The sequence below is a fragment of the Gymnodraco acuticeps genome, unplaced genomic scaffold, assembly GCF_902827175.1.
Source record: "Gymnodraco acuticeps unplaced genomic scaffold, fGymAcu1.1, whole genome shotgun sequence".
Taxonomy (NCBI): domain Eukaryota; kingdom Metazoa; phylum Chordata; class Actinopteri; order Perciformes; family Bathydraconidae; genus Gymnodraco; species Gymnodraco acuticeps.
In genome coordinates, this window is record NW_022991493.1 from 214,233 (window position 1) to 229,059 (window position 14,827).

Below are 14,827 nucleotides of genomic sequence, written 5' to 3' on the forward strand. Positions count from 1 at the left end.
GAGAGGCTCCGTGTATTTTATTATTATAATATATAGATTCGTTATTCATTTGTTTTTAAAGCTCAATAAATAACAAAGAAGACCTTTGACCGGCACTTTTATAATTTTGTCGGAAGGTTTCAACTTTAATACACGTTGACTGGCGAAAAACTCTGCCCGGTTCCCTCGGCCCCCACCGCGGAGAATAAACAGAAGGGCAACCATGACAACCATGCTTCTTCGCTGCTTTTGTGGAGGAAGTTACAGCGCCACGTACAGGCTCCTGCATGTACTGCAGCTTCTCCAGCGGTTGGAGCTAAACGGAGCGGTCTCGTGTGGACAGACACTATCCGGTGAATATTGCGTGTGGACGGAAGCTTTTTTGCGTTTGCGTTAATCCTATGCGTTTAGCCGTTTTCGTCCCCGTGTGGCCGGGGCATAAGGCTAATGTCTAATTACACTTTCTTAAACATTTTCTTACAGCCCTTTAAATCATTCGGTGAAGACATTCTTTAAGTTGCAAACAGATGTTATGGATGTTTATAAAATGTCTGTTTTGAATAACTTGTGTTTCCCAGGCGGGCGTGGTTCTGTCCCGTCTGAAGGGTCTCCCTCTCTCCATCGGGGTTCTGCGCTGGAGGGCCGGCGACGGGACGGTGTTTCGGCCCCTCGTCAAACTCCTGAGGAACCTGAAGACGGAGAACCCTTCTCTGCAGCTGGGACCTCAGACAGAACCACACACAAGAACCAGAGGAGCAGAACCCCCTCGCAGTGCCTCAAAGACGGGAGGCAAGTGGGCCGGGGTATAAAACTAGATACTCAAACGTTCACCTTGGAGCCTGAAGAGTTACATAAAAGGGGAGGCTACATGTAAAAACCTTTTCTCTTAAAAGTAATGAATAGCATCTTAAAATGAACCCTGACCCCAACAGGAAGCCACTGCTACAGACGCAGAACCTCCCAGGGTCTCACAGAGGGGATGCACGTGCGCCAGGGTTAAAAAAACATAGATATATACGAATAAATACAATTAAATACAAAAAAGTTCAACTTAGAGCTGGATGAGTTAGCATAGCTAAATTAGCATACGGCTAACTAGTTACTGATTTCAAAGCTCTATCTTTATCGACACAGAAAGAGCTGTATGTTGTTAGTGTAACGGTGATGTAACACATGTCAAGCAAAGTTTATTAAATCTTTCCTGTTATATAGTTTTTATGTACGTCTAGTCAGCAGAGCCCGGATAGCTCAGTCGGTAGAGCATCAGACTTTTAATCTGAGGGTCTAGGGTTCAAGTCCCTATTCGGGCGGATGTGCTTTTCGCTTTCGTCTCAGCTAAAAATGTTTCCATGAAGTTAAAATGCATTGGTATATTACATTTGAAGCAATACTAAACGTTTAGACTACCAGCTTACATACCCTACTCTGTCTCTGGTAGGTAGGTACATTCGGCTACTCTTACCTTTTTTGTTGAAAACGTATTTTTCCTACCATACACATCGCACATATTAAACCTGGAACTAACAAAGCTTAAATTATTGCCTATAAAAACAACATTAAATAATCAGCTGCATTCATTTCTTATGGCTCTATCTGCAGCTTTTCCAGAGTCATTTCTTATGAGTACATTTTCCCACAGGCCAACAACAGCTTCAACAAAACTATTCCCCTCAAAGAACAAACCAAACATGCCCTGTTGTCCTGAGAGAGAAAGTGCAGAAGGAAACATCCATTAAACTCAGTGTGCTGCTCTGTGATGCTAGCTCAGATACATGGCATCTCATCTCGGGTGCAAGGTCATCAATGTTTGGGCTCAGGCTCTGAGCGGAGGAGACCCTCAGGATGGAGTGAAGGTGTGCGTGTAATATACCGGCGGGCCAGATCTAATAGGAATTAGAAATTATCCTGCGGGCCGAAATTAAATCCACCAAGGGCCTGATTTGGCCCCCGGGCCTCGAGTTTGACACGTGTGACCTAGGGCATGGCATGCTCTGCTGAAAGATCTAAAATACGAAACAAGTATTAATGAATGAAAGTAAATTGGAGAAATATCTTTCCCCAAACGATGGACTATCCTTCTCCTCTACCTTCTCTAGCAGATTACGTTTCAATGTTGACATTTTATCAACCATAAAACTGCCATGCTAAAAATATTACACAAACTATTATCATATAATATTTTCTGTCTGTCGGACTGAAAAGACGGTTGTGTTCAATTGTTTGAGTCAGGAATTCATTATAAGTAAAAGAGATGGCAAGTGCGCCAGGGTTAAAAAACAAACAAAAGTTACTCAGGAAGATTTTAACGGACAGTTCGACTAAAATATCTGGATATCTCAATCTGAAACCAAAAAACCTTAAAAAATTATAACCGTTGAGACGTTTCTACTTCAAGCATCTTCACACTTTTACGAAGTTGTCTATTCTTAAATGTAATCTATCACTACTCGACTTTTTGGAGAGTCAGTTGTTGGCTAAGTACAGACGTTGACTAAACTGCTCGCAGACTTTCTCTAACTTGACCTCTTTGAGTTTTAATTAACATGTAAATGATTTGATGTTATTGTGTACTGTCCCTTTAAGAAACTCTCCTCTCTTCAACAGGATTGTGTACATTGTGCATTTCTTGGGAAAAGCCAACATCGGCATGGTAAACAATCCTGATTGAATACACATCTCTCATGCAGTCTGTTGTATATTGTAACTTCTACTTTGTTCCCGTAGCACGGGGGGAAGGAGGTCCTGCAGCACGCCATCACACAGGTGCTGCAGGAACACCAGCAGAGCAAGGTGAGACAACTGCCGATTCATAAAGCGTTTTATCATCAACTCGTGCTCATTAAAGTGAATCCCACAGGAAGTGCTCTTAGACCTGAAGGAAACACACCTGACGTGCACGGACAGAGGCAGCAAACAGGTGAGTGGATGCAGGTCAAATCAAAGCACCATTTCAAGCACTTTCCAGGTTTTCCAGCACCTTCCAGCTGTGGTTAATTACATATTTGTGCATACACTAAGTGGCACGTTTATTACACTTATTACACTTTTTTTAAAGTGTTTTTTTTGCATTTAAATGTTCATTAAACACACGTTTATGTTTCACCAGGAGCTGTTAGAGCATCACTATCCAGAGATCTCCTGTGTGGGCCGATACGGTCAGCCGGACTACACCGTATTCGCTTTCTGCGTGGCGTAAGTTTCACATTTAACAACTTCACTACTTCTTACATGTTGAACTCAAATACCTGAACTTTCTACTTCTTACATGTTGAACTCAAATACCTGTACTTTCTACTTCTCACATGTTGAACTCAAATACCTGTACTTTCTACTTCTTACATGTTGAACTCAAATACCTGTACTTTCTACTTCTTACATGTTGAACTCAAATACCTGTACTTTCTACTTCTCACATGTTGAACTCAAATACCTGTACTTTCTACTTCTCACATGTTGAACACAAATACCTGTACTTTCTACTTCTTACATGTTGAACTCAAATACCTGTACTTTCTACTTCTCACATGTTGAACTCAAATACCTGTACTTTCTACTTCTCACATGTTGAACTCAAATACCTGTACTTTTCTACTTCTTACATGTTGAACTCAAATACCTGTACTTTCTACTTCTTACATGTTGAACTCAAATACCTGTACTTTCTACTTCTTACATGTTGAACTCAATACCTGTACTTTCTACTTCATACATGTTGAACTCAAATACCTGTACTTTCTACTTCTCACATGTTGAACTCAAATACCTGTACTTTCTACTTCTTACATGTTGAACTCAAATACCTGTACTTTCTACTTCTTACATGTTGAACTCAAATACCTGTACTTTCTACTTCTTACATGTTGAACACAAATACCTTGTCTTTCTACATGTTGAACACAAATACCTGCTACTTTCTACATGTTGAACACAAATACCTGTACTTTCTACTTCTTACATGTTTGAACTCAAATACCTGTTACTTTCTACATGTTGAACCCAACTACCTGTACTTTCTACATGTTGAACCACCAATACCTGTACTTTCTACTTCTTACATGTTGAACCCAAATACCTTGTACTTTCTACTTCTTTACATGTTGAACACAAATACCTGTCCTTTCTACGTCTACATGTTGAACACAAATACCTGTACTTTCTTACTTCTTACATGTTCAACTCAAATACTGTACTTTTCTACTTCTCACATGTTGAACTCAAATACCTGTACTTTCCTACATTCTTTACATGTTGACACAAATACCTGTACTTTCTACTTCTTACCTGTTGAACACAAATTTACCTGTACTTTCTATTCTTACATGTTGAACTACAAATACCTTGTTACTTTCTACTTCTTACCATGTTGAACTCAAATACTGTACTTTCTACTTCTTACATGTTGAACTCAAATACCTGTACTTTCTACTTCTTACATGTTGAACACAAATACCTGTACTTTCTACTTCTACATGTTGAACTCAAATTACTGTCTACTTCTCACATGTTGAACACAATACCTGTACTTTCTACTTCTTACATGTTGAACACAATACCTGTACTTTCTACTTCTTACATGTTGAACTCAAATACCTGTACTTTCTACTCTTACATGTTGAAACACAAATACCTGTACTTTCTACTTCTTACATGTTGAACTCAAATACCTGTACTTTTCTACTTTCTTACATGTTGAACTCAAATACCTGTACTTTCTACTTCTTACATGTTGAACTAAAATACCTGTACTTTCTACATGTTGAACACAAATACCTGTACTTTCTACTTCTTACATGTTGAACTCAAATACCTGTACTTTCTACTTCTTACATGTTGAACTCAAATACCTGTACTTTCTACTTCTTACATGTTGAACTCAAATACCTGTACTTTCTACTTCTTACATGTTGAACACAAATACCTGTACTTTCTACTTCTTACATGTTGAACTCAAATACCTGTACTTTCTACTTCTTACATGTTGAACTCAAATACCTGTACTTTCTACTTCTTACATGTTGAACACAAAATACCTGTACTTTCTACTTCTACATGTTGAAACACAAATACCTGTACTTTCTACTTCTTACATGTTGAAACTCAAATACCTGTACTTTCTACTTCTTACATGTTGAACCCAAATACCTGTACTTTTCTACTTCCTACATGTGAACACAAATACCTGTACTTTCTACTTCTTACATGTTGAACTCAAATACCTGTACTTTCTACTTCTTACATGTTGAACCCAAATACCTGTACTTTCTACCTCTTACATGTTGAACACAAATACCTGTACTTTCTACTTCTTACATGTTGAACTCAAATACCTGTACTTTCTACTTCTACATGTTGAACACAAATACCTGTACTTTCTACCTCTTACATGTTGAACACAAATACCTTACTTTCTACTTCTTACATGTTGAACCCAAATACCTGTACTTCTCCTACCTCTTACATGTTGAACACAAATACCTGTACTTTCTACTTCTTACATGTTGAACTCAAATACCTGTACTTTCTACTTCTTACATGTTGAACTCAAATACCTGTACTTTCTACTTCTTACATGTTGAACACAAATACCTGTACTTTCTACTTCTTACATGTTGAAACTAAAATACCTGTACTTTCTACATGGTGAACTCAAATACCTGTACTTTCTCTTTCTTCTACTTCTTACATGTTGAACTCAAATACCTGTACTTTCTACTTCTTACATGTTAAACTCAAATACCTGTACTTTCTACTTCTTACATGTTGAACTCAAATACCTGTACTTTCTACTTCTTACATGTTGAACTCAAATACCTGTACTTTCTACTTCTTACATGTTGAACCCAAATACCTGTACTTTCTACTTCTTACATGTTGAACCCAATGACCTGTACTTTCTACTTCTTACATGTTGAACTCAAATACCTGTACTTTCACTTCTTACATGTTGAAGCACAAATACCTGTACTTTCTACTTCTTACATGTTGAACACAAATACCTGTACTTTCTACTTCTACATGTTGAACACAAATACCTGTACGTTCTACTTCTTACATGTTGAACTCAAATACCTGTACTTTCTACTTCTTACATGTTGAACTAAAATACCTGTACTTTCTACTTCTTACATGTTGAACACAAATACCTGTACTTTCTACTTCTCACATGTTGAACTCAAATACCTGTACTTTCTACTTCTACATGTTGAACTCAAATACCTGTACTTTCTACTTCTTACATGTTGAACTCAAATACCTGTACTTTCTACTTCTTACATGTTGAACACAAATACCTGTACTTTATACTTCTTACATGTTGAACTCAAATACCTGTACTTTCTACTTCTTACATGTTGAACTCAAATACCTGTACTTTCTACTTCTACATGTTGAACACAAATACCTGTACTTTATACTTCTTACATGTTGAACTCAAATACCTGTACTTTCTACTTCTTACACGTTGAACACAAATACCTGTACTTTCTACTTCTACATGTTGAACACAAATACCTGTACTTTATACTTCTTACATGTTGAACTCAAATACCTGTACTTTCTACTTCTTACATGTTGAACTCAAATACCTGTACTTTCTACTTCTTACATGTTGAACTCAAATACCTGTACTTTCTACTTCTTACATGTTGAACCCAAATACCTGTACTTTCTACTTCTCACATGTTGAACTCAAATACCTGTACTTTATACTTCTTACATGTTGAACCCAAATACCTGTACTTTCTACTTCTCACATGTTGAACTCAAATACCTGTACTTTCTACTTCTTACATGTTGAACCCAAATACCTGTACTTTCTACTTCTCACATGTTGAACTCAAATACCTGTACTTTCTACTTCTCACATGTTGAACCCAAATACCTGTACTTTCTACTTCTTACATGTTGAACTCAAATACCTGTACTTTCTACTTCTCTCATGTTGAACACAAATACCTGTACTTTCTACTTCTCACATGTTGAACACAAATACCTGTACTTTCTACTTCTCTCATGTTGAACACAAATACCTGTACTTTCTACTTCTCTCATGTTGAACCCAAATACCTGTACTTTCTACTTCTTACATGTTGAACTCAAATACCTGTACTTTCTACTTCTTACATGTTGAACCCAAATACCTGTACTTTCTACTTCTCACATGTTGAACTCAAATACCTGTACTTTCTACTTCTTACATGTTGAACTCAAATACCTGTACTTTCTACTTCTCACATGTTGAACCCAAATACCTGTACTTTCTACTTCTTACATGTTGAACTCAAATACCTGTACTTTCTACTTCTCACATGTTGAACCCAAATACCTGTACTTTCTACTTCTCACATGTTGAACTCAAATACCTGTACTTTCTACTTCTTACATGTTGAACTCAAATACCTGTACTTTCTACTTCTCACATGTTGAACCCAAATACCTGTACTTTCTACTTCTTACATGTTGAACCCAAATACCTGTACTTTCTACTTCTCACATGTTGAACCCAAATACCTGTACTTTCTACTTCTCACATGTTGAACCCAAATACCTGTACTTTCTACTTCTACATGTTGAACCCAAATACCTGTACTTTCTACTTCTACATGTTGAACACAAATACCTGTACTTTCTACTTCTACATGTTGAACACAAATACCTGTACTTTCTACTTCTCACATGTTGAACTCAAATACCTGTACTTTCTACTTCTTACATGTGAACTCAAATACCTGTACTTTCTACTTCTTACATGTTGAACTCAAATACCTGTACTTTCTACTTCTCACATGTTGAACTCAAATACCTGTACTTTCTACTTCTCACATGTTGAACTCAAATACCTGTACTTTCTACTTCTTACATGTTGAACTCAAATACCTGTACTTTCTACTTCTCACATGTTGAACTCAAATACCTGTACTTTCTACTTCTACATGTTGAACACAAATACCTGTACTTTCTACTTCATACATGTTGAACACAAATACCTGTACTTTCTACTTCTCACATGTTGAACTCAAATACCTGTACTTTCTACTTCTCACATGTTGAACACAAATACCTGTACTTTCTACTTCTTACATGTTGAACTCAAATACCTGTACTTTCTACTTCTCACATGTTGAACTCAAATACCTGTACTTTCTACTTCTTACATGTTGAACTCAAATACCTGTACTTTCTACTTCTTACATGTTGAACTCAAATACCTGTACTTTCTACTTCTCACATGTTGAACTCAAATACCTGTACTTTCTACTTCTAACATGTTGAACTCAAATACCTGTACTTTCTACTTCTCACATGTTGAACTCAAATACCTGTACTTTCTACTTCTCACATGTTGAACTCAAATACCTGTACTTTCTACTTCTTACATGTTGAACTCAAATACCTGTACTTTCTACTTCTTACATGTTGAACACAAATACCTGTACTTTCTACTTCTTACATGTTGAACACAAATACCTGTACTTTCTACTTCTTACATGTTGAACCCAAATACCTGTACTTTCTACTTCTTACATGTTGAACACAAATACCTGTACTTTCTACTTCTTACATGTTGAACTCAAATACCTGTACTTTCTACTTCTCACATGTTGAACACAAATACCTGTACTTTCTACTTCTTACATGTTGAACTCAAATACCTGTACTTTCTACTTCTCACATGTTGAACTCAAATACCTGTACTTTCTACTTCTAACATGTTGAACTCAAATACCTGTACTTTCTACTTCTCACATGTTGAACTCAAATACCTGTACTTTCTACTTCTTACATGTTGAACTCAAATACCTGTACTTTCTACTTCTTACATGTTGAACTCAAATACCTGTACTTTCTACTTCTTACATGTTGAACTCAAATACCTGTACTTTCTACTTCTTACATGTTGAACTCAAATACCTGTACTTTCTACTTCTTACATGTTGAACTCAAATACCTGTACTTTCTACTTCTTACATGTTGAACTCAAATACCTGAACTTTCTACTTCTTACATGTTGAACACAAATACCTGTACTTTCTACTTCTTACATGTTGAACTCAAATACCTGTACTTTCTACTTCTTACATGTTGAACCCAAATACCTGTACTTTCTACTTCTTACATGTTGAACTCAAATACCTGTACTTTCTACTTCTTACATGTTGAACTCAAATACCTGTACTTTCTACTTCTTACATGTTGAACACAAATACCTGTACTTTCTACTTCTCACATGTTGAACCCAAATACCTGTACTTTCTACTTCTCACATGTTGAACACAAATACCTGTACTTTCTACTTCTCACATGTTGAACACAAATACCTGTACTTTCTACTTCTTACATGTTGAACTCAAATACCTGTACTTTCTACTTCTTACATGTTGAACACAAATACCTGTACTTTCTACTTCTTACATGTTGAACTCAAATACCTGTACTTTCTACTTCTCACATGTTGAACACAAATACCTTGATTGGCTGTTTCCACAGAGACTCCCCAGAAACCCCCCTGTCGACGGGCTTCTGCTGTGTGGCGTTCAGGGCCCAGAGCATCAGGGAGTGTGAGGACATGGTGTGTCGAATAGGTGAGTGTCCACTTCAGGGACCTTTTATCACCATGTGACATTTATGATAACTGATCAAATGTACCATAACAAGACGTTCCAAGTAAAAAAAAAGCTAAATGTTAAGTACAACTATGTGTTTGAACTATTCTCCTCCATTATGAAAAATATGCCGATAAACACTAGTGCAATAACTGAGGAAAGATGCTAAGATAATGACCCGTTATAAACGGCCTCCTGCAACAAAAACAAAGTCTATTGAAGGATTGAATATTTAACACAATTTTATTATAACACTAAGAATCTGTGGCATATTTTTCACAGAAGTCATTTATCATAAACTTCCTGAAACGATCCATCAAGTATTTGAATGTTGTAGTTTCCCTGCGGTTATGTATTCAATTCATCACTTGATGGTAATGCATTGGGTTTGTCAGTCGACTCGATATAAAAGGGGACCCTAAGTTTTCCATCACATGTCTACCCTGGAGCTAATGAGCAAAGTCAAGACTAAAACCCCTCATTTCTTCCCCTCCAGCGACTGGGTTCAAACACACCGAGTGGTTTGTATGACAGCTCCTACCTCTTGTTGTAAATAAAAGTAATGTATAAAACACTTCTTATTGACTGAAACCCACGACACCAGGCGTTCTACTCATAAAGACCTTTAATAGAAAGACATGCGACAACACTTTCATAAATATTAAATGTAGCTGCCGAGATTTGATGTTGGAAAAACACATAAAAAGCAGTCCGAAGAAGAGGGGGGGGGGTCTGTTGTCCTCACATAGGACACACTGGTGTTTGATGGAGAGACCCTGAACCCCCCCCATGGAAGAAGATGTTCCCCCGGCCTCAGAGCGGGAGCCTGAAGCCCACAGAGGACCGAGAGATGGCGGTGAAACGCAGAAATGATCCATTCGTCTAAATGCCAGCAGTGAACCGGGAGATGGTGAAGAAGTCATGTTAGAAATGTACAGGACGGGTCGCCAGCACATCGAAACATGCCACATAATAACTTGCTTACGCAGACGATAGCAAAACAGTCGGCCGATTGGGACGATTTCAGGTTGCTGGGCGTATTCTGGATTCTGACACATTTTGAATCGAAGCGTGGCATTGGAGTCCCTTAAGGCGACCCAAAACCCAACCACGCTCTGCCTTTTGTGATCCTGAATGTCAGAAATCGATTCATAACTGTCCAAACCAGCTAAGCCATTTTTAAACTATTGTTTGCCGATTGCCCGACATATGAAAGTTAGCATTCGGTAGTGTCGAGGTGCTGGAGGCCCGTATGACTCAGCTGGCAAAGCGACTACATGATGGAATAGGTGAAACACTCCTACTGCACAACACGTCTCCAACTACCCTAAGAGACCTCGTGGAATGATTTCTTGAATTGTCACGAATCTAAAATACAAAAATGTCAACCTTGTAAAAAAAAAAAGACCCAAGAAATAAAAAGTCCACGATAATGTTAAGATAAATAGCGCCAGGTGCGTCTCGGCTGCTCAGGCTCTCTCGCCTCTTATCCTGCGGGCCAGCTGGATGTCTTTGGGCATGATGGTGACCCGCTTGGCGTGGATCGCACACAGGTTGGTGTCCTCGAAGAGACCCACCAGGTACGCCTCGCTGGCCTCCTGTTGGAAGACAATGCAGACATTAGTTTCATAGAAATACAGGTCAGAGTGTTCAGAGAGCGGCAGAGGCACCTCCGGGGAGCTCCATGGGACCTTCAGGAACACTATGGATTGAAGTCAAAGATTATCTTGTAATTGTGCCATGAACACACATGATGTTTGTCAATGTAAAAGATCATTTTTCCAGTCAATTTTTTTTACGTGTCGTAAAACTGTGAAGTAACATTTTAGTGTGAAACCGATGAACTACATCTCCCGTCTCGCACCAACACCAAGACGGCCGTTACGTTGAAACATTTCACTTCTTTCAGAATGAGGTAGAAAGTATTAAAAGAAGTGAAAATCACTCCAAGTCTGGGCACGTTGAGAGCGGGAGGGGGAGTTAGTCGGTTCCGTGAGAGCCAGCATGCGGGACCGGGACTCTGGGATTTGTAGTCTTTCTAGTTGAGTATTTTTCATAGTCTTATATTTCAACAGTTTTACGACAAACTGTGACTTTTTGACTTGGAAATTATTAGTTAAGATCGACAATCATCATATATGTAATTCGTGGCACAATACAAACGGGATCGAAAGATAATCTTTCTCTCCCCATTGACTTCAATACATACTTTTCCGAAATAAGGTCCCATGGAGCGGAAGTAGAAGGGCGGGACTTCGCCTTTACCACTGCAATTATCTGCTTTGTTTACGAGGTTTCCCTTCATTCGGCTAGTCAACAACCCGAAACTCCAGTTTCTTTTATTTATCTAAAAATAATCAAAAACCTTAACTTCAGGGCTTTTAAACTTCATTCAGAGCCTTGTTAAGCTGTGTAGCAAAACAGTGCACAACTCGTGGATTCAAATAAAATATTTGTATTCCTAAATGGCTATTTAAAAAAAAATCCTATATCTTGGTAATAAAATGAAAACGATAAGCCATTAAAATAACATTGCGAGCCCTTTTAGTAAATGATGTAATAAGTACATTAGCGTAGTAGTCGCTTAGTGTTGTGATACAAGAGCAACTAATCAGTGAGCAGATTAAAATCACTTCAATTGCCCAATAAATCATTCTACCTCCACGACAACAGAGCAAAGACTAAACCTCCAGCTGTTATTTACCTGAAGAGCTCCGATGGCGGCGCTCTGGAAGCGCAGGTCGGTCTTGAAGTCCTGAGCGATTTCTCTCACCAGGCGCTGGAAGGGAAGCTTTCGGATCAGCAGCTCCGTCGACTTCTGGTAACGACGGATCTCCCTCAGAGCCACGGTACCGGGCCTGAAACAAACACATTACTTGTAACTCTTGCTAACGTCCACTATGTTATAAGACTGCTGTTGTACTCGGGTCATTTACTCGGGTACACTTAAAAAGGCTCAAGTCAGTCGTGATGCCAAATGTTACTGGAGTTAAAGTAAAAGCGTCAAATGGTACAACAAGTAGCCGTTCTTCAAAACGCACAACATTTCAGAAGGATATAAAGCAGTCATTGTATCACCGGCTAAATGTACTTCCTGTAGCAAAAGTAAAAGGAATGCAAAGTGGATATTTTATCAGTAATTATTATTAGATTTTAATAAATGAGGAACAAATTACCCTTTAAATACTGTGTATACAAGTAGTACAGTACTTCATTATACCGTATCATATGTATTTATGTGTAGAAACTATACATGTAGCCGAGGCGAAGTATAGTGTGCATTTGAAACATTTAAACTGGCACTAAATCTAAATACTCAAGTACACATATGTCAAAAAAAATTATTAAAGTACAAAACTAAGTTAGTTCCCAAAGCTGGAGTCTAGCAGTGAAGACAGACCGATGACCTCCGGCTAAAACTGCCATCTTGATTTGTATATTAACATTTAGGGTGGTCCTTAGTGCCATGTCAATTTCGAATTCATTTATTTTAAGCTCCAATCCCCAAAATTCATTCTATTAGGCAAGAAAACTCTCCTGGTGAATTTGTTCCTCAATCTAACAACATGTCCCCCCCCCCCATCGACCTGGACTGCCAAACCAGCAGCTACAACTGAGGGTAAACTTCAAGGTCGATGAGGGGGGGTTACATGTTGTGAGATTGAGGAAAACATTCACCAGGAGATTTTTCTTGACTAATAGAATGAATTCTGGGAGTTGGAGCTTAGACTTTCCCACTTTCAATGTTAAGGACCACCCTAATTATCATAGCACCAGCCTTATGTATTACATACCTGTAACGATGGGGCTTCTTCACGCCTCCTGTAGACGGGGCGCTCTTCCTCGCAGCCTTGGTGGCGAGCTGCTTCCTGGGAGCTTTTCCTCCAGTGGATTTACGGGCGGTCTGCTTGGTACGTGCCATTTCGTATGACTAAAAACACAAAGAAAAGACATGATTAACACCAAGTTAGTTACAAATATACATACATTTAAATATCAGTTATGAGACTAAATCTCTAACCCATGTTGGGAACTTAATTTGTCAGAGCAGAATTTTGGCAGTAATTATTTGGGAATTACTTATAAAATACAAATAAAACAACATGTAACAATATATAAATCCGTAAACATCCTCAGTAAATAAACTAAAATGAATAAAGATACAGAGGAGTAGCTAAACATTTTCAAATATAAAGCATCAATTTCAAAATTCTCAAACAAAGCAATCATTTCTATAATATTGGCTTTTATATGGTAGCAAAAAAAAGGGTAAAAACAACTTTAAATGAACTTAGCGATTGCAGAACAAACCTCGTCTATCCTGTTTTGATTGGAAGCTAAGCTAGCCTAGCATCCAAGCTGAGACAGCTCCCCTCCCCCCAGGTTTCACTGGGAGGAGTCTGGTTTAATTTAAACTACAAGGTCTAAAAAGGGCACAATAATACTGGATTTCTGGGAGAATAATCACGTTTATACTACACAATTGGCGCCATTAAACATTTGTAGAATACATTTCTCGATTGAGAGGCCCACAGAGACCATGGGATCAGCTACAGTCGCGTTAAAGCACTCCAGTTTCTGTACTACTCGATCCAAAGCGCTTTCGCCTTTTCCTCTTCGCCATTTTAACCGTTTTCACCCTCAGACGACATTAGCTCAACTCAAAAACATTAGCTTAAACAATTAGCTTACAGCTCACTATTGCCCATATTTCGATGTGAATAACCAACATCAATTCTTAAATCGCCCCTCTTGTTAACATTTTAAATATCTAACTGAACGAGCCAACGGCGACTTTTAAACAGAAACGTCATCGGTTAAATATTCCATTGTTCAATTTTTGGAGCTAACGTTAGCAGCCCGCCATGTTAGCATATTTAAAACAACAACACCTTGAATAAACCCAGATAAAACCTCACAATATTAACAATGTAATAAATAACGTCTTCTAGGTTTTTAAAAGTATGTATATATTACCTTTAGGGAGTCGCTTTAAATGGAGATCTATCCGTGAGTGTTTCAGCCTCCGTGGGAAGAACGAATTGTGATGTGATAATGGGGGTTGAGAGCCTGGTTTATATACTGTGTCATGACGTCATGCTTATAAATATTAAACGCTCATTGGTTGTTTTTCTTCTTCTTTGGTGTTTGTTGATGGTTAGCTTAGAGGTGCATTAGCGCCACACACTGGACTGGACGGTTTATTTTTTTGAAAATAATGTATTTGTATGTGTGTTTGGCTGTTT

At 38.1% G+C, this 14,827-nt stretch overlaps 2 protein-coding genes and 1 non-coding gene across 3 annotated transcripts; 2 read left to right on the forward strand and 1 right to left on the reverse strand.

Annotated features, from left to right (window-relative positions):
- Positions 1-557: 557 nt before the first annotated feature.
- si:ch211-250n8.1 lies at positions 558-10,975 on the forward strand (the record flags this gene model as incomplete). The annotated part of the gene is given in 7 exon segments (XM_034196779.1): positions 558-768; positions 2,584-2,629; positions 2,704-2,769; positions 2,837-2,896; positions 3,086-3,171; positions 9,466-9,560; positions 10,078-10,975. Coding segments are annotated over 6 exon segments (345 nt in total). The 3' UTR covers positions 10,113-10,975.
- On the forward strand, positions 1,217-1,289 carry trnak-uuu. The gene has a single exon. It is a non-coding gene; the product is annotated as a tRNA-Lys (tRNA).
- On the reverse strand, positions 10,192-14,690 carry LOC117533142 (histone H3.3A). Its single transcript, XM_034196778.1, has 4 exons — positions 14,559-14,690; positions 13,376-13,512; positions 12,286-12,439; positions 10,192-11,179 (listed from the first exon to the last, which is right to left on the reverse strand). The coding sequence occupies exons 2-4, from the start codon at positions 13,501-13,503 to the stop codon at positions 11,051-11,053; spliced, it is 411 nt and encodes a 136-aa protein (XP_034052669.1). The 5' UTR covers positions 13,504-13,512; positions 14,559-14,690; the 3' UTR covers positions 10,192-11,050.
- Positions 14,691-14,827: the final 137 nt, after the last annotated feature.

Coding starts and splice junctions, on each gene's coding strand:
- LOC117533142 (XM_034196778.1), bottom strand. CDS start 13,503: ATGGCACGTACCAAGCAGACCGCCCGTAAATCCACTGGAGGAAAAGCT. Junction 12,440..13,375: donor AAGAAGCCCCATCGTTACAG/GTATGTAATACA, acceptor TGTTTGTTTCAG/GCCCGGTACCGTGGCTCTGA. Junction 11,180..12,285: donor CCGCCATCGGAGCTCTTCAG/GTAAATAACAGC, acceptor GTCTTCCAACAG/GAGGCCAGCGAGGCGTACCT.